General features: G+C 39.6%; 4 protein-coding genes across 4 annotated transcripts; all 4 read left to right on the forward strand.

The window, feature by feature from the left end:
• The first annotated feature begins 510 nt into the window (after positions 1-510).
• On the forward strand, positions 511-2,905 carry LOC136711595 (gamma-crystallin M2-like). Its single transcript, XM_066687952.1, has 3 exons — positions 511-540; positions 1,004-1,246; positions 2,566-2,905. Exons 1-3 carry the CDS (start codon positions 532-534, stop codon positions 2,839-2,841), a joined length of 528 nt encoding a protein of 175 aa, XP_066544049.1. The 5' UTR covers positions 511-531; the 3' UTR covers positions 2,842-2,905.
• A 3,150-nt stretch (positions 2,906-6,055) lies between these two features.
• LOC136711594 (gamma-crystallin M2-like) lies at positions 6,056-7,390 on the forward strand. The gene is made up of 3 exons (XM_066687951.1): positions 6,056-6,122; positions 6,243-6,485; positions 7,049-7,390. The coding sequence occupies exons 1-3, from the start codon at positions 6,114-6,116 to the stop codon at positions 7,322-7,324; spliced, it is 528 nt and encodes a 175-aa protein (XP_066544048.1). The 5' UTR covers positions 6,056-6,113; the 3' UTR covers positions 7,325-7,390.
• Positions 7,391-9,494: 2,104 nt separating this feature from the next.
• LOC136711620 (gamma-crystallin M2-like) lies at positions 9,495-10,594 on the forward strand. Its single transcript, XM_066687983.1, has 3 exons — positions 9,495-9,559; positions 9,692-9,934; positions 10,243-10,594. The coding sequence occupies exons 1-3, from the start codon at positions 9,551-9,553 to the stop codon at positions 10,516-10,518; spliced, it is 528 nt and encodes a 175-aa protein (XP_066544080.1). The 5' UTR covers positions 9,495-9,550; the 3' UTR covers positions 10,519-10,594.
• A 3,963-nt stretch (positions 10,595-14,557) lies between these two features.
• LOC136711619 (gamma-crystallin M2-like) lies at positions 14,558-15,758 on the forward strand. Its single transcript, XM_066687982.1, has 3 exons — positions 14,558-14,586; positions 14,722-14,964; positions 15,419-15,758. Exons 1-3 carry the CDS (start codon positions 14,578-14,580, stop codon positions 15,695-15,697), a joined length of 531 nt encoding a protein of 176 aa, XP_066544079.1. The 5' UTR covers positions 14,558-14,577; the 3' UTR covers positions 15,698-15,758.
• Positions 15,759-19,465: the final 3,707 nt, after the last annotated feature.

Genomic DNA, 19,465 nt, shown 5'->3' on the forward strand with positions numbered 1-19,465 from the left:
CAGTATACAGTAATTGTGTTTGTAATCACACAGCTTGTCATGCATAGCATTGTGGAATTTGATCACACAATCAGCTAAACCTGTATTTGCCACACCTCTCATTTCACAGTGCTACTATATTTATTTAATTGTATGCATTAACATCTGCAATGCAACTACAGTATAACTTTTTTATTTGTTGTATTTTATTTTTTAAATATACACTAAAGGGTTACGGCCACAGAAATTTGCATTGTGATGACTTAATACATTTCCTTTATTGGGGATTATTGGATAAAATGTCTTTTTCGGAGCGATATAAAGGGGGTGAGAGTCAGCAATGTGCCAGCTAGGACATTTCTGATGATGAATCAGGGCTTTGTCTCTATAGAAAGGATCAAGACCTTGGCAACATTGCTGATGTTAAAATCCCAGTCATTAAAATAACAAAAAGTCTGATCCAGTGAACTTTAATTGAGGTATATAAAAAAGGCCTAGGCTCTGTGCCATGACCATCACATTGGGGGAAAACGCTCCACCGATCTGTACAAAATGAGCAAGGTAAGACCGGCCTTTCTGATGGCCCTCTTTGCATTTCCAGCCTAAGTTTGACAGCTATAGATCTGCTTTAATAACATGGAGAGAAAGTCCTCAACTTCTCTTTTTCTACCAACTGAGTTGCAAAGACTGTATTTGTTTTTAAATACACAGTCGATTAGAGCAACTTTAATGTCAGGTTTGCAGAGAGTGACTGATGTTCAAATCATTAGCCTCCCTGAAATGACTGTGTGCTGCAAGACAAATATGATTTTAAATTTGATTGAACACATTTTATATACAAACACCATCTTTCAACAGTGCAATTATTATTTATCATCTACCCAAGCAGAGATACAGAAAAGAAACCAATGGTGCTGTTGATCTGTACTTTAGGAAAACAGTTCTTCTTCTTCTCTGAGTTTCCAACATTACAAACGTTGATTCTGCTCTCCTCCACCCGCCTGCTCTCTTCTCCCCCCGGCAGATCACTTTCTATGAAGATAAAAACTTCCAGGGCCGCTCCTATGAGTGCAGCTCTGACTGTGCGGACATGCACTCCTACCTCAGCCGCTGCAACTCCGTGCGGGTGGACAGCGGCTGCTGGGTCCTGTACGAGCGCCCCAACTACAGCGGCTACCAGTACGTGCTGACCCGGGGCGAGTACCCCGAGTACCAGCGCTGGATGGGCTTCAACGACTGCATCCGCTCCTGCCGCACCTTCTCCTATGTAAGCCAGCCTGCTGTGTTAAACAAGTGTGCTGTTCGCTTATCTAACCGTGAAATGAATCTAATGCTAAAGGCTCAGCTGTGGGTGAGGGGCGGTTGCCTGCAGTTTGGCAAAGATGTGTGAAGATGCACAAGTGGGGGATTCAGGGAATTCAAAAGCAGGGCTGCCTTTAATCTACACAGCGCAGTGTAGTGCAGTTATGTTATAAACATGTAACTTGTATGTACTTAGTTAATGTAGTACATGTATAACATTCACCAATGAAAGAGTTAACCTGCTGTTTCTTATGGTTTTCATTTTAGTTTACTAAGATTACTAAACATAAAAAAATGAATGTAAAAAAAACAACCCTTTCAGTTCTGGACGCTCTTGGAGTGAAGTCCTGTACTGTTTGAAAGTCTGGGGTATATAGGAGAATAAAAGAGGATATTTCTGCGGTTGTTTGAGGGAATGAAGGGATATTTTTTCCTAACCATTTCGTAATCAGAAAACGAAAAAGGAAAAACGGACACTGGATGTTGAAATTATAGGACAGTGTGAAAGTGAAGAAGATGGAATAAAAAATATTACTGGTAGACTTTCCCTGTTGATTAAATTGAGAAAACTACATTTGCTGGGCCATTTTTTGTGATTTTAGAAAATCAAAACCTTCAAAAAAACACAAACAGAAAAGCCCAGTAGCAGGAATCATGTCTTGTTTAGTCACCAGTTTTTTGGAGACACATCTGCAAGGCCTCCTTATTCCCATTCTGCCACACAGAGCCAGACACCCATAGTGTTCATTCATGTTTGAGGCAGTATTTTCAAATATCTGATTTGGTGGTTTCCAAAGTTAAATACAATCTAATTTGTACAATGATTCATGTTTTAACCCTGCATTTTCCCCATTGTGTTATTCATTCAAATCGCCTAGACATACTTTCTCGAAATAAATTTATTAAGGGCTTCTGACATGTGTTTTGAATTGTTATTCATCCAGAGAACATTTGAAATTCCTGCTAAAAGTGATCAGCTGTACCCATCCTTCTCTGAGAATGAAAACAGGTTGTTTTTATGGATCTAATCAGAGTTTGGGAGACATTTCAACTCCAATGTGTTGTATTGAAACATGCAGCTCCAGCTAGGATGACAACCACTTCCCAAAAAGACCGAAACATGAAGGTAGACAGTCTAAACGCAGGCAATGATGATCAGTGCTACAGAAAAGAGTCCCGTGTTGCACCTAATTAGCACTTACAATAATGAAACCAGGGTCTTTTGTCCAGTATTTATGATTCACTTTACGCATACATGTGCGTGTGTGTCCGTGTGTCTTGCAGACCATCGGAGGACCCTACCGCATGAGGATCTACGAGAGGCCCGACTTCGAGGGCCAGATGATGGAGTTCAGTGACGACTGTGAGTCGGTCCAAGACCGCTTCCGCTTCCGCGACATCTACTCCTGCAACGTGATGGACGGCTACTGGACCTTCTACGAGCATCCCAACTACAGAGGCCGGCAGTACTTCATGAGGCCCGGAGAGTACAGGAAGTTCAGTGACTGGGGGGCCAACTGTGCCACCACCGGCTCTTTCCGAAGAATCACAGAGTTTTAAACCTGTTTTAAATCGTCAGCAGTCCTTATTGGCACTGGCTTGTCAAAACAAATAATAAACAAACAATTTCAAATAAAATCTATTGTTTTAAATCCTTCCAAAGTTGGTTTTAAAACTGGTCTCTGTGACTGCATTCATTCGCTGTGTTCACTGGCTGATACAAAAGCACCAGAAAACAGTCTGTATTATTCTTGGGAATGCAAGTCATTGTTTGCCCTGATTCAAAAGGACACCATTTGTAGAATTAGGCAAAAACAAAAGTATTTTCATGCTCTGACAAGATATTAACACAATACCTTACAGTGCTGGCAGAAAGAAAGGTAAATAGATCATGGTTCTTCACTACAATACTAAAACATGTTTGAATATTTGTATTTTTTGGAATTAAAGTCAACTGATACAGCATAATTAAGGGGATTAGAAAATAAATATATTTATATGTATATACAGACAGGTGACAAAGGAAAAATCAGCATGAAGTGTCTCAGTGAGGTGTTGGGCCCCACGAGCCCCAGAACAGCTTCAATGCTCTTGGCACAGATTGTACGAGTCTCTGACTCTACTGGAGGGATGAACACCATTCTTCCAAAAGATATTCCCTCATTTGGGGTTTTGATGATTGTGGTGGAGAGCGCTGTCTAATCTCCCATAGGTGTTCCATTCAGTGACCCTCGTGCCCTGTGGATGGGGCATTGTCATCCTGGAAGAGACACTCCCATCAGGAGAGAAATGTGTCACCATAGGATAAAGGTAATCACTCAGAATAACTTTGTAGTGGTTTACAGTGACCTTTCCCTCTAAGGGGACAAGTGGACCCAAACCATGACAGGAAAATGCCCCCCACAGCACAACAGAGCCTCCGGACCCCCTCACTGTAGGGGTCCAGCAGTCAGGCCTGTCCCGCTCTCTTGGTGTCCCACACATGCACTCACCCACTTGTCAAGGATATGGTGAAGGATGACTCATCTGACCAGATCACTTTTGTCCACATCTCTGTAGACCAGTGCCTATGGTTTTTGCACCACTGACCTCTCCAATGTGCATTTGTCTTTGTAATGAGGGGTTCATGCACTGCAGCGCTACTACAATATCCCTCTCTGTGTCGTTCTCCACTGACTGTTCTTGCTGACACAGTCTGATCACGTCCTGCATTGACATTCTCAGTCACCTGGGAAAGAGTTACTCTGTTTTTCCTTACATATCGCAGTAATGCACGAACATCACGGTCATCGAATGTGCGCTTTCAACCACAATTTCCAACCCTGTTTACTGATGTCTTTCCCATAGATCTCAATGTAGATGTAACTTTAGTCACTGTTTCTATTGAAACACGAGCCAGTTGAGCGTCTGTGTGACTGAAGCTCCTGCCATTCGTGCCCCAATAACTTATTAGCTTTTACAATCTAGGAGGTAAGACTTATATATTGTTTACTGTATATCGCCTATACAATTGGAATTTGTAAATTGCATTATGCCTTGAACTGCACTGTATTATTGCACTTTGTATTGCTTTTATATTTTGTAAGCCGCCTTGGATAAGGGCATCTGCTAATAAATAAATAAATAAATAAATAAATAAATAAATAAGGTCAACTGGGCCTGATCAGCATTTGTATACATGACACAGAGCATGATAGGATGTTAATTGCTTAATTGTATCATGCAGTACATCTGTTTGGAGGCATCTGCATTCGTTATGTTCCTCCACTCATTTATTCAGGGTTTTCCTTTAATTTGTCACCCGTCTGTATATGTCACATATGGCCCTCAGTTATCCTGCACTCCCTGGGAATGGGGTTTCAGTTGACACCTTGCAGTACACACATCTGCTACAATATTGCATTTAATATACAAGAAAAACAACAATACAATAATATATTTATGTCTGTTACCTACTGACACATTTAGTAATCAATGTGGTTTTGCAATTCACTCTCTGTCCACAAGATGGCACGTCAGCGCACTAATAAAATCTGAGACGCGCACTTAACATAACAAACACAACAATGGCTACGATATTCCATTAATGAAATGAGAACCCCACACAGTTAAATCCATATATATATATATATATATATTATTGTTAGCAGACACCCTTATCCATGGCGACTTACAAAATATAAGCGCAATACAAATGGCAAAAATACAGTTAAGTACAAGGCATAACATATTACAAATTCTAATTCACATAATACAGTGCAATTCAAAGCATAATACGTTTTACAAATTCCAATTTACACAATATATGAGGTCTTACATCCTGGACTGTAAAAGCTGATAAGTGCAGAGATATAGATATAAATATAGATATAGATAACAAAAACACAATAAAAGTGGCTTAAATAAAGACAATAACATAATAAGACAAGGAACTATGCAAGCATGTTAGGTTGTTTATGGGTAATAAGAGAGACATAAGCAAGGTTTTTTGACATCAGCCTTTCCATTATGATAATTAAAAGCGTAAATATTTTCAAGTTTAATTATATTTATGGAATATGCATATACATCTCTTAGCTAGGGTTGTGCTATATCTCAGCCCTGCACTTCATTGAGTACAGGCCTTTCTGTGTAGTGGGGATGGGGATTTCTGTGCAGATCAGGTGTGAGTAGCTGTGCCTTGGACAGAGATTACGAGCAGGAGGCTGACTGTACATGACACTACATTAGCACAAGAACAGCTATAAATTCTATACAACTCCCAAAGTATTAAAACCCCTGTGGAACTGCACCCCCCCACACACATTTCAATATATTTATGTATCAGGGGGATCATATCTACATTTTTGTTAGGCTTTAAATGTTCCTTTTCGTTAATGCTTATATTAACACGCTTTACAGAAAAGCATTAAGGAACTATGTGTCAATAATAATATGCAAATTGGCACGGCCAGAATATCCAACTGCATTTCAACATCACTAAAAAGTATCTTATCCACTATCAGAGCATTCTGTCAGAGAGTTCCCTGACACAGCTTCCCCGTGTCTGCAGGTTTCCTTTAGTTTGTTTGAAATGTGCTAGCTCTGCTAAACTTGTCAATAGCTCACCATACCGTTGTTGTTTTTTTGCCATTATTTGTGGGGTGTGTGGAAACAAAAAGGTTAAACCAAAATGAAATGCAGTACTTGTAAAGGATTTTGTTTATGTGACCAAAAGTGTCACTGTATTTAAATCACAAAACATTGCCCGTAAAGTATAGTTCTGAGACGAGCATATAAGGACAACTATTGCTGTTCTGAGTTAAGCTGTGGTTTGGTGGCACTGAAACAAAATGGGCAGGGTAAGGATTATCTGTTCATTTTACCAAAATACCAATAATCAGGAACAATGAATGTACATGGTTTGGAGCTCAACACATTGGTTCTTTCGGTGTTTTAAAATATTCTGTGTTGATTTTCAGATCATCTTCTACGAGGACAGGAACTTCCAGGGCCGCTCCTATGAGTGCAGCTCCGACTGTGCGGACATGCACTCCTACTTCAGCCGCTGCAACTCCATCCGTGTGGAGAGCGGCTGCTGGATGATCTATGAGAATGTCAACTACATGGGTCACCAGTACTTCCTGACCAGGGGGGAATATCCCGAGTATGCTCGCTGGATGGGCTTCAATGATTGCATCAAGTCCTGTCGCTTCATTCCTCAAGTGAGTGTCCGACAGAAGTGTGGAAGTCTGATCTGTAGGTCCTCCACGGGGTTCATGTGTGTGTGTGGTCAGCTGGCATCACCAAGGGCTAAGATATATATATATATATATATAAAACGTTTACTAGCTTGGGGGAGTTAATCGGCCTCATTTAACCATCATGTACATAAAGGACCAAAATAAATGGCTTGAAGACTGTTTGTTGCCCTTATACTGATCACCAAATCATATATCCAGTATTTCAGTTCATATAGTGTGTTTGTGTATAAATTACCTTCGATGTAAGTAAAATTTAATGTCCCTTCAGGGGAAAACTGTCCCACTGCAAGGGAAGCTTGATCATCCACTCACTATTTGTCTTCCTCCATTTTTGCTCAGCGTTACCTGACTTCACAGCCCCAGCAGTGAAAGGCAGGAGGTTTTGTCTGACTAGCACCGAAGCAGGGCGCTGTGAGAGATCAGGCTCAGCCGCTGCTTCCATCACATGAGCAGTTCCTTACCTTTTTACATGCATCAATTAAAAAATTATAATAACACACAAATCCACTTTCCATTTCCTGCAGCACCGAGGATCCTACAGAATGAGGGTCTACGAACGCTCTGACTTCGGAGGCCAGATGATGGAGTTCATGGACGACTGTCCCTCTGTCTACGACCGTTTCCGATTCAACGACGTTCACTCCTGCAACGTGATGGACGGCTACTGGGTCATGTACGAGCAGCCCAACTACAGAGGCCGGCAGTACTTCATGAGGCCCGGAGAGTACCGGAGATACAGCGACTGGGGAGGCATGAGCTCCAAGATCGGCTCCTTCAGACGCATCATGGATATTTATTGAACTTGGCACAGCTGTGAAATACATTGTGATTCTATGCAAATTAAATAAAACATTTAGATCTCAGTACCAACTTTGTTCTCTCCTTCCTTTTCACTAAATGTAGGTGGCAGGTTAACATAATGTCCACATTAAAGTCACTGTAACATTTAGTTGAAAAAATAATATTTTCAGCATTTTATTCTCAAAAAAGCATAATCCAGAAGATGCCAAATATTTTATTAAACTTTTTAAGAAAAAAAAGAGGATAATTCATTTCTGAAAGTGAAATAAAATATGTAGCCATGCTTGAGTGAAAACCTTTACATTTACTTAATAACATAACTGCCAAAAATACATTGTTTATTCTACCATTGTATACAGTCAGCAGAGAATATGCTTTAAAGGAAACCACAATCAAGATATTCAACACATTTAAAAAACACACGAAAGATGACACGAAGTGCTTTGTTAAGATAAAATGAGAGACTGCAGGAATTCAACACAATCCCAGGGTCTGTCTGAAGTATTATGATATGAACACGTAGTTACAGATATTTTAAATGTTGTACATGTCAGGCAGCTGAAATGTAAGTTAGAATTTCCTGGAAAAATTACCACACGACCTTCAAAGGGGACACTGCATTGCAATCAAACTTAAATTAAATAACATAAGCAGAAGCATATCTTCACATTGCAATATATCTACTCCAGTTTATGATTGAATTAACTGTAGAGATTTAGAGGTAATATACAATGCTCTATTTTACTATATAAGTTTTTTTTTCTTTCCTTGAACTAAGGGCCATGCACCAGACACTAGCCCAATACAGGAATAAATTAAGCACTCTGTTTTGAATGTAGACTATATTTTCAGGGATGCTTAATTCTGCATTGACTATAGTGGCATACATACTATGTCTGGGGTGTCTATACTCAACTCAGTCGAGTATAGACACAGCCAAATAACAGAATGGAAAACTCCAAGCTAGGGCACAGAGACAGTGACACTGCAATGAGTTTCATCCAGAGGTCAGACGTTGTAAAGAATTGCCCTGAAACCTAGTCACCCAATTGGAGGTTTTGCAAACTGCTTTTCAGCCAGAATGGGGGGGATCTTTACACTCAGCCAGGGGGAGAGATGCCTAGTTGGCAAAGTTCCCACCCAGAGAGATCGTCAGTGTTAACATGGAAAAGGTCACTCACAATAGACTGCATGCGCTGTCACAAAAGGCCATTGTCTAGGTGGCATTAGAGGTCACCAGCACTCTGTGTCAAAGAGGAACATGCAGCCCCCAGTGATGACCAAGTACACTCATTACAGACAAATACACTATACTACCTCACAGTGTGAATTAAAATAAAGACAAGATGAGCGAAGATTTACACTCCTGCGTAACTATTGAACTCTCTGGTGTATTTGGACATGGTTCCAATGATGTGAATCGCAGCTGTCAAGCAGATACTTGTTGTCTTCCAGGCCCCAATCTAGAACCTTAGTGGGATGCTTTGATGATCCATCGATGGCATCGACTGGTATCTAGAAGGCCTGTCAGAGGTCTGCAATCTCTGGTGTCAATGAAAAAGCATGAACTCTGGTGGAAATGTGCTTACTGGAGAATTCCAATCTTTTTCTTCTTGAAAACTGTGCTCGGTGTCACAGAGTTGAGCCCTACAACAAGGCTACCAACAATCTGTATTTTCCTAATCCATATCATGAAAAGAAATACCTTTGTGTCTTAAATAAAACAGTACATACATAATCTTAATATCTTTATGAACTGGAATATTACCTATGTGTAAATTATTCTCTTGCGAGTGAGCAAAAACATCAGATAAATGCTAAACATAATCATACAGTATTGTAGAATTTGTGTGCTGTTTTGTACTTAATAAAATGTAAATGTGATTAAATGTGATCAAAGCACATAAAACATAACTCACTGGATCCAGCAGCAAATCTATGAAAACAGAATTTGAGTCGAAGGCTTACTATGCTTTCTATAGCTCACAATGCATTTGGATTTTTTTGGGAGGACCAAAAAACAATGCGCTGAAAGCAATTATCATGATGAGCATTGAAAAAGTATTGTCTGGAAGACACTTGTAAAGCTTTTTCTGACGTGCGTCGATGTGTATTTAAATAACAAAATATTCTGCACGAGCTATTCTCCTCAGTGAGGTATATATAATGCATGGCTGCTGGCATCGACTCATCAGTAACAGCACTTTGTTTGAGCTGACTACAAAATGGGAAAGGTAAAATGATATTTTACTATCTGGTTGTTGTATCTACCCGTTTAGCCATCTATCTATCTATCTATCTATCTATCTGCATATTTAATTGTTTATTTATTTTAAAGGATAACAATATTCTATGTGTTTTTCCAGATCATCTTCTACGAGGACAGGAACTTCCAGGGCCGCTCCTATGAGTGCAGCTCTGACTGCGCCGACCTGCACACCTACTTCAGCCGCTGCAACTCCATCCGAGTGGAGAGCGGCTGCTGGATGGCGTACGAGCGCCCCAACTACATGGGCTACCAGTACTTCATGAGGAAGGGCGAGTATCCCGACTACCAGCGCTGGATAGGCTTCAATGACTGCATCAGGTCCTGCCGGTCCATTCCTAATGTAAGGTGTAGAGATGACCATGTGTGATACGTAAAGGTTTCATTCAATTTATGTAACGTTGCTTAGATACATATGTATCCATCAAACTGGAGGTGGAACAGTTTGGCTACAGCTGAGGGGTTTGTGTGTGAACCCAGCTTGTACTTGTAGAAGCTATAGTGATCCTATAGAGTTGGCCCAGAGTTGGGGTGATGATACAGTGAACCAATTAGCCACAGGTCATTTCAAACTTAAAACAACTCTGATTCTTTATGAATAAAGGATGATCTGCTTGTTTTAACATAGAAATCAATGTGTTTGCCCCCAAGTACCGCGGCTCCTACAGAATGAGGATCTACGAACGCACTGACTTCGCTGGCCAGATGATGGAGTTCATGGATGACTGTCCCTCTGTCTATGACCGTTTCCGTTTCAATGACATTCACTCCTGCAACGTGATGGACGGCTACTGGATCATGTACGAGCAGCCCAACTACAGAGGCCGGCAGTACTTCATGAGGCCCGGAGAGTACCGGAGATACAGCGACTGGGGAGGCATGAGCCCCAGGATCAGTTCCTTCAGACGCATCACTGACTTCTATTGAAAATTGTAAAATTGTAAAATGCCTGTTTTGTGTATATTTACATGCATTGAATAAAATTATGATATATATACACATATATATTTATTGTATTTACTTATGTATTTGTTGGAAGCATTATCTTATTGTGAAAAGCAGTGAAGCTATTATGAGGAATTAGTACATGTAGTGAACTACATTATACTATGCACAGTGGGCCATGGTTCGATGTAAGGGATTGCCTGACTGCCTGACGCAGGTGCCCAGTTCTGTCAGGGTGGCTTCTCCCCCAGATTACAAGCCCAATTGTAATAATTTCACTGTATGTCTTCACTGCTGATTTGTTTACATAGGAAATGGAAATGCAACCTATCAAGTATTCATTCAAATTACCATATTTGGTACTCATCAAGATCTGTCAGCACCCCATTGCCAAAAAACTGTCAGACCTCCCCACCCCAACCCCAGTTGACAAACTGGCAACACCTCCCCCCGCATTCCGGTGCCTTATTTTCTACCACGACACCACTGCTTATAGTTATAACCATGCAAAACCTTCACGCAAAAAGTTTTAACATTTTAAAATTATGTCAGACCCTGGGGGCTAATGTAAAACAAAGCAAGCATCTGTATAAATTGGCCAGTGGTCCCTGAAAATAATAGCTTAGCTATAGAAAACAAACAAGTAAGTAATTAAACAAGTGTAATGTAGTTTGGAAGCAGGATTTCTACACATAATGTCAGTGTTGTTGTAAATCAATTATCAACTGCTGTGCCTAAACAATATTGCAATGTAACTGAAGTCTTCCTTAAAAACACTACAGTGTAAAAAAGCATTTATGCATTTGCAATTTTTTTCACAATATGTAATGGTTTGCCTCTGCACATTATACTTATATAACTTTTTGACAAACATTCACAAGAAACAATAATTATTCAAGTTATTGCCATTAATTTTAATTTCCAGGTCCAGGAAAGGTCCAGCCTAGAGTTGCAACATTAAGTTATAGAGATTAATAGAAACGGAAGTAGTAATTACACAATAGACTCATGAGAGAAGCAAAATGTGTATATTATACATGCTTTATTCAAATGTATAATATATAAATATCATATCATACTGATCTTTATTACACTGAATGTTCCTTGTTTTGCATAGCATTTTGGAGAACAAAGATCTTTTGTCTATTTCTGCCTTTGACCTTACTACTCCATGAAAATAGTCATCTGTTTTGGCAACACATAAGAAATACTTCTGTGTATATAACTTGGAATCATGCCTCCAACTAAGATATTAGTGGCACAGTAAAGTACTCCTTGTAAATATTATCGGGTTTCACTAGGCAAGTACAGATGCACCATTTCCACAAACAGGGGAATGCATCAGGGTACATTTTACCTAACAGTGGAAGGGGCAAGTCGTTACAGACTCAGACCTGCTTCATGTAAACCTCTCTTACTTATTCAGTTTCCTCTAAATACATCCCAGGGAAAAGGGAATGACTGCAAGACACAATGAATACATTCATATTCTCTAACTCATGCTTACCTTTTTTTCTGTGTGTTTTCATATTGTAACACATCCCTACTGGCTCTTGTAAGTAGTTTCTGGATGCTTCTGCAGCATCTCAGGGGCAAAAATAATCCAATCACACAATGTGGCAGATACAGTACAGGTATATCACTCGATCGGCAATGCATGGATTCGTTACAGCACAAATTGAGTCAATTAATTAATTTTCAATCAATCAGTCAATCAATTTTTATTTGTATAGCGTGCTTTACAGAGTGATAAACATACTACAACTAAATAAATAAATAAATAAATAAATAAACAAACCTTGAACAGTTGAAATAAACTAAAATAATGTAAACCAACATAAAATAAACCAATGACATTTTTTAAATCATATCAATATAGCTAAACAATATAACTAAAACCCTCGCCACGCATAAATAGATGGCATAGCTGTTCAGGAATGTCACATTATGTAATTTAAAAACACAATTATTCAAAGTGAGACAAAAATCAAACAAAGCACACTTGGTTAAAGTGTTGACAACGGTAGATCAATGTTTCTTAATTATTTTCTACATAAAGACAGAGAACATTAAAAAGGAACACAAAAGTATTATGATCATAATGGGCCCACAACAGGCCATAAGCCAAGTTCTGAGGGAGAATCGTAAATTAAGTGAAGCAGAAGCAGGAACACAATCCAAAATTCAAACACAACCAAACTATCAAAATGTATTTTATTAACAGCACATTTATATTAGTATTTAACACATTTTCATATTTATTTCTGTGTTTATGAAACCTACCCTCATTAATTCAATATATTTATGATGCCGTCTAGCACAACTTGTTCTAGAAACTCTCCATCATGCAGAGAGAGGTATAACTGTATAGTCTTCTGTGCAGTGCTTTTAAATAATCAATATTTGTGCTTTAAGCAGTATAACCGATTATTTCCTAATTCTATTTACCAGCAAATAAACTGGTTTAATTATTTACACATTTTTGGTTGTATGTTAGATTTATCTGCAGTGTATCAAATTAATAATAATAATGTTTACAAAAATCACAGCCCTTAACTAAAAAGATGAGCATTCTTTTGAGCAGAGAGTCAATGTTAACAATAATGAGGCTGCCTACATTTGACTTTTATTTCTGTAGTCAATCCCTACCTATAAGGCTGTACAAATAAAATAAGCTCCATAGTATACAAATTAAGTTGAGCATATTATTTGATTCTCTAAAATATAGAGAAATAAGTTGCATCATTTATACAGTGATATTCTGGTCACAGCTGTATTTTTACTTACGGTTATCATACCATAGAAATTGTATACCTGAGGAGTCCCCGTGATTTATGTTAAGCATAGCTAATTGTGATAAAACTGATTATATGCGAAGTGCATCAGTCTAAGCCACTCGTTCACTGACAGTATGTACAGGAGATAGTGATAAGTGATGCTGTGGAAGTCCAGATATTCTCACCACACCGATTTCTCCGTTCTGGCATTGTTTGATTGGATCAATTACAATTAATTTGAGGGAACAATTACAACAACAAAAAATCACTGGCCTCTTTGATCCATAATACCATCAGCATGTCTCTCATTGTCTAAATGAGACATCACAGAGCTATAAAGCTTGAAATAAATTACTATTAAGGCAGAACTTAATGTTCGTCTGTCGAAACTAGTTCTTTTTATATGTAATTAAAAAAGCATGACACCTAATAGAGGAGTAAAAGCTTTATTTTTAATTGCCCTGTATGTCTGGATAACAGACAATTACAAAAGATACAGATGGCGGACACTGGAAGAATACAGGAAGGTGAGAGGGATACTCAGACACAGCCATGCATTTGTGGTCAATCGAGGAGGGACTTCTTTGTATTTTGTTGGATAAGGACTTATCTCTCTTGGCCTATGTGAATGAGAAAGGACCTACACAAGCCCACTGAAATCCAGTACAATATTGCACCAGGTAAAGTAAAAATTTGTATGTTTAATAATTTTGTCCATTCTTAGTGGACTGTTGATTACCAGCATGGAGGCAGTCCAGCTGTGTGAATACAGCACCGAACTCATCTCTGCTTTCTCACACAGTCTTAGCCGCATTATTTGTGAAATATCTACTCAGCACATGAAACATACTGAAGATGTTTCTTCATGTTGTGAAAATTATGAATTAAGAAACTTCCTGATAGTTCTAAAACAGCTTTTCTGAATTTCTGAAGTTAAAACCAAAGCACTGTTAAAAAAAAAAAGCCTCTGCCAAAAACCAAACCTAAAATTTGTTTAAGCCATTTCTCTTTCTCGTCTTGTCTTTGTTACAGACATGTGCTTGCCTGACACAATTCTTTGTTACATGGATTACTATACAGGTTCTCCATTAGCTCTGAACTACAGTGTTACAGTCACAAAGGGTTACAGAATGTTTTTTTATCCTTTACTTTGAATTTGAATATGAATACTGCGTGCACCGTTTGCACTTCACATTTTTCTATATAAATCAAGGTGGTTTCCTCAAAAAAGTATGGAAAAGAGGACCAGTCTTCCAAGCTCAAAATGGGAAAGGTAAACACATACAACTGGGGATTTACATGCACCGTCCTAACTGTGATGCAAGAACAGAATGGAGTCCTCTGAAATATCGATGCTTTCCCCTCACAGTCCCTTCTCCTAATGGTGTCTTATTATTGTATGTTTCAGATCATCTTCTACGAGGACAGGAACTTCCAGGGCCGCTCCTATGAGTGCAGCAGCGACTGTGCTGAGATGCACTCCTACTTCAGCCGCTGCAACTCCATCCGAGTGGAGAGCGGCTGCTGGATGATCTACGAGCGTCCCAACTACATGGGCTACCAGTATTTCCTGACCCGGGGGGAGTACGTTGACTTCCAGCGCTGGATGGGCATGAGTGACTCCATCAGGTCCTGCCGCATGATCCCACCAGTAGGTTCATTTCCCATGTGTTGACTGTGTGGTGGAGGGCCTGGGTTCTGGCATCCTAATTTACTATTGTCCTTCTCGAATGAGATCTTCGTGTTTTGGAGTCTATGTCTCTGAAACTGCTCTCTGCCTGTATATAAACTCCTCAACCTTCCTGCTGCCCTTTTAGCATGTTCATACTTTGCTTGCATTTTTAACCTGTTGCCCTAGAGAAACAAGCAATCATAGGCTCTCTTTAAAAATCTTTGACTTGCTGTGTCTCCAGGTATTTACACAACAAAGTTATGGGGTCTGAGGGAACTCATACAGTAATTGGAAATATCTGTGTTATCTATTATTAAAGAACAGGGCCCTGCCGACACACTTTCTATCCTCACTATGCACCATGCCTCGAAGTAAAAAAATCACCATAATAGATGGGTGTAATTAACTATATGGTGGTATTTTTTTATCACAGTACCGGGGATCCTACAGAATGAGGATCTACGAGAGAGCGGAGTTTGGAGGCCAGATGATGGAGCTCACGGATGACTGTCCTTCTGTCTACGATTGTTTCCATTCCAACGACATTTCCTCCTGCAATGTGATGGATGGACACTGGCTCTTCTACGATCAGCCAAACTACAGAGGCAGGATGTTCTACCTGCACAGTGGAGAGTACAGGAGGTTCAGCGACTGGGGGGCCATGAGCGCCAGGGTGGGCTCCTTCAAGCGCATCATGGATTTCGGATGCTAAGCAGGCAATGCAATGTTTTACATCTGTAAATTCAAAATAAAGGAAATGAAAAACAATGTAATTTTTTGGTTGAGTTTTACTTTTGCAGCCATGCCTGGTAAGCAGCCAGTGTTAACTGATCAAGCTCCTTCAACCTACTTAATTCAACTAAATTAACAACTGACACAAGCAGGCAGGTTTCTAAATGCTGGGAGGTTCGGGCAACTCAGTACAAAGAGTGACAGGAAACTCCGTCAGTCAGGCTAGAAAACACAAAGCACCCTTCCAGCTTCTTCCCCTGTCAAATGCCCAGCCACCAAATTTGTAGGGATGCTTGTAGGCCTCATCAAGAGTTGGGACAGGCAGTGTTAGCCGATCTGTACTGTGCACACAACACCGGTCTGTTTCGGACACCACGAATGTGAAGGTGGGCCTTCTCCAGTATGATCACACTAAACATGACTTCAGGTGAAAGGTCTTCTATAGCTTGGCAGACTGCTGGTGTCTCCCTAAGGTACCCGTGCGTGGAATTTGTGTTGTAGCCAAGTCCCAATCTCTGACATATTAGTTTAAAATTATACAAAAGATATCAAGAATCTCTATTTTAGCTTGACAATTATCATGCTCTACAGACAATAGACTTACAATTTCATGGCCCCTTGTTGCACTCCTTAGAACAAAATGGTATGGGAATGCCAGTGATAAATTGTATTCCTTGCTATGTCTCTGTTCACTATTTGTCTTGACACAATTCATAATTAATATGAATATCTTTCCCAATGACAGGAGCAGTAAATCAGAAAACACACTCTCTTAACTCTCTGATCTGGGATTTGTAAAAAAAAAGTTTTTTTTTAATTAATAATGGAAACTATCAAGCAAGTGAAAAATGTTTATAAATGTTTATAATTTAGAACAGAATGTACACTCACCTAAAGGATTATTAGGAACACCATACTAATACTGTGTTTGACCCCCTTTCGCCTTCAGAACTGCCTTAATTCTACGTGGCATCGATTCAACAAGGTGCTGAAAGCATTCTTTAGAAATGTTGACCCATATTGATAGGATAGCATCTTGCATTTGATGGAGATTTGTGGGATGCACATCCAGGGCACGAAGCTCCCGTTCCACCACATCCCAAAGATGCTCTATTGGGTTGAGATCTGGTGACTGTGGGGGCCAGTTTAGTACAGTGAACTCATTGTCATGTTCAAGAAACCAATTTGAAATGATTGGACCTTTGTGACATGGTGCATTATCCTGCTGGAAGTAGCCATCAGAGGATGGGTACATGGTGGTCATAAAGGGATGGACATGGTCAGAAACAATGCTCAGGTAGGCCGTGGCATTTAAACGATGCCCAATTGGCACTAAGGGGCCTAAAGTGTGCCAAGAAAACATCCCCCACACCATTACACCACCACCACCAGCCTGCACAGTGGTAACAAGGCATGATGGATCCATGTTCTCATTCTGTTTACGCCAAATTCTGACTCTACCATCTGAATGTCTCAACAGAAATCGAGACTCATCAGACCAGGCAACATTTTTCCTGTCTTCAACTGTCCAATTTTGGTGAGCTTGTGCAAATTGTATCCTCTTTTTCCTATTTGTAGTGGAGATGAGTGGTACCCGGTGGGGTCTTCTGCTGTTGTAGCCCATCCGCCTCAAGGTTGTACGTGTTGTGGCTTCACAAATGCTTTGCTGCATACCTCGGTTGTAACGAGTGGTTATTTCAGTCAAAGTTGCTCTTCTATCAGCTTGAATCAGTCGGCCCATTCTCCTCTGACCTCTAGCATCAACAAGGCATTTTCGCCCACAGGACTGCCGCATACTGGATGTTTTTCCCTTTTCACACCATTCTTTGTAAACCCTAGAAATGGTTGTGCGTGAAAATCCCAGTAACTGAGCAGATTGTGAAATACTCAGACCGGCCCGTCTGGCACCAACAACCATGCCACGCTCAAAATTGCTTAAATCACCTTTCTTTCCCATTCAGACATTCAGTTTGGAGTTCAGGAGATTGTCTTGACCAGGACCACACCCCTAAATGCATTGAAGCAACTGCCATGTGATTGGTTGGTTAGATAATTGCATTAATGAGAAATTGAACAGGTGTTCCTAATAATCCTTTAGGTGAGTGTATATCCCATAACATATTTTGCCTTCTTTAATTATAAAGATACATATACATTATTTCTCATTGACCAAAACCTACCCTACAACTTCTAAGAGACAACAATATTCTAGACATTTCAAGAAATGTAATTAAAAATAAAACCTGAAACAGCTTGGTTGGATAAGTGTACAACCCCTTTGAAATAGCAAAACTAAATCACCATCAAAATAATAAACCTAATAAAGTGATCTCCACCTGTGTTAAATTGTGGTAAGTTGTTAAATTTGCATGATTTCAGGATAAATTCAGCAGTTCTTGTAGGTTCCCTCTGCTGGGTAGTGAATTTCAAAGCTGAGATTTGGACCCAGGCCTTCACAGGGAGACCTGGAAACACTTCTTCAGCCTTGAGGGAATAACACCTTGAGTTTGGTGCCTTAGACCACTGGTCCATAAGGACAGAATGTGTAAGACAACTGGGAGCTGATATCCAAGATGATAGCCCTGAGTTTGAGGCCCGGGCATTTGTGGGATTCTCTCTTTTTCAACATTTAAGCAGCCGAGTCGAGGTGACCAACAGCTAAATGTCTAATTGGCACCATGGGTAAAATGTGTCATTCCATAAACTCGCCTCGAATCTTTAAGCCTTACTTTCCTCTCCAAGACTCTTCAATAAGGAATTTGCAGCAGCCTACAAGTTTATAAAATTTGAGATCTAACTGCAGTTCAATGGTGCTGAGAAAAGCAAAGAAAGGACATTTTACTGTGTGCAACTAAGCAGCCAACTATGACACAGCTGCATCATTCTGGGTGGATACTCCCACTGCTTGAAGTGCATCACTGCGCTTGCCTTTAGGGACTTGTCTGAAGAACAGTTGAAATAATCCTTGGCCAATGTGGGGCTCAACCCCAAGCCCTTGCATTATTAGCACCAAACTCTAAGCAACTGAGCTAAACGTTGTGTCTGGAAGACAAATGTCTTAATATATTTATAAATACTTTGTGTAAGATGGGAATTAGACTAATGGGCCTATAGTTCTTCAGACCTTCTTTCATGTGAAGGAGAATGGCATTTGCTTGTTCCATTTATCTGGTATTTGTTTATTTCTGAGAAACTGTGAAAAGTTTTGCCAGAATCTTCTCAATTTCTTCTTTAGCTTCTTTTAGGATCTCCACTGTGACTGCAGGTGTTATTATATTTTTCGTCTTCTTTGTGGCCTACTTCTCCTGGAATCTGAATCTGTTATTTTACTTGTGTTCATTTAAATCTCATATTCTTCTTTACTGCTGTTATCACTGCTGTATAGGTTTTTATATAATTCTTCCACTCAGCATTTCAGTTTGTGATTGTTGTGCTATCATCATTTTTCATCATAATTAGATTATTTCCTATATCGATTGCATTTTTGCAACTGTTAGTAATACATGTTCAGCAATAAGTTTCCTTATGGTTTTGCACAGCTCAATGTAGTTAACATTTGATTGGGGTCTTGACTGTATTAATCTTCATAACTTCTCTTGTGTCTTGGCAGACCTTTTTATCTTCTTGTGTTGTGTTGAGTCTCTTGCAAATCACATGGGGTCAATCGATATTATATCACATAACTGTAATACATCTAGTTTTTATTGTCGGTCACAAAGTACACTACATTTGTTTTTCAATTCTAATT

Source organism: Amia ocellicauda, chromosome 16 (genome assembly GCF_036373705.1).
Source record: "Amia ocellicauda isolate fAmiCal2 chromosome 16, fAmiCal2.hap1, whole genome shotgun sequence".
NCBI classification, from domain to species: domain Eukaryota; kingdom Metazoa; phylum Chordata; class Actinopteri; order Amiiformes; family Amiidae; genus Amia; species Amia ocellicauda.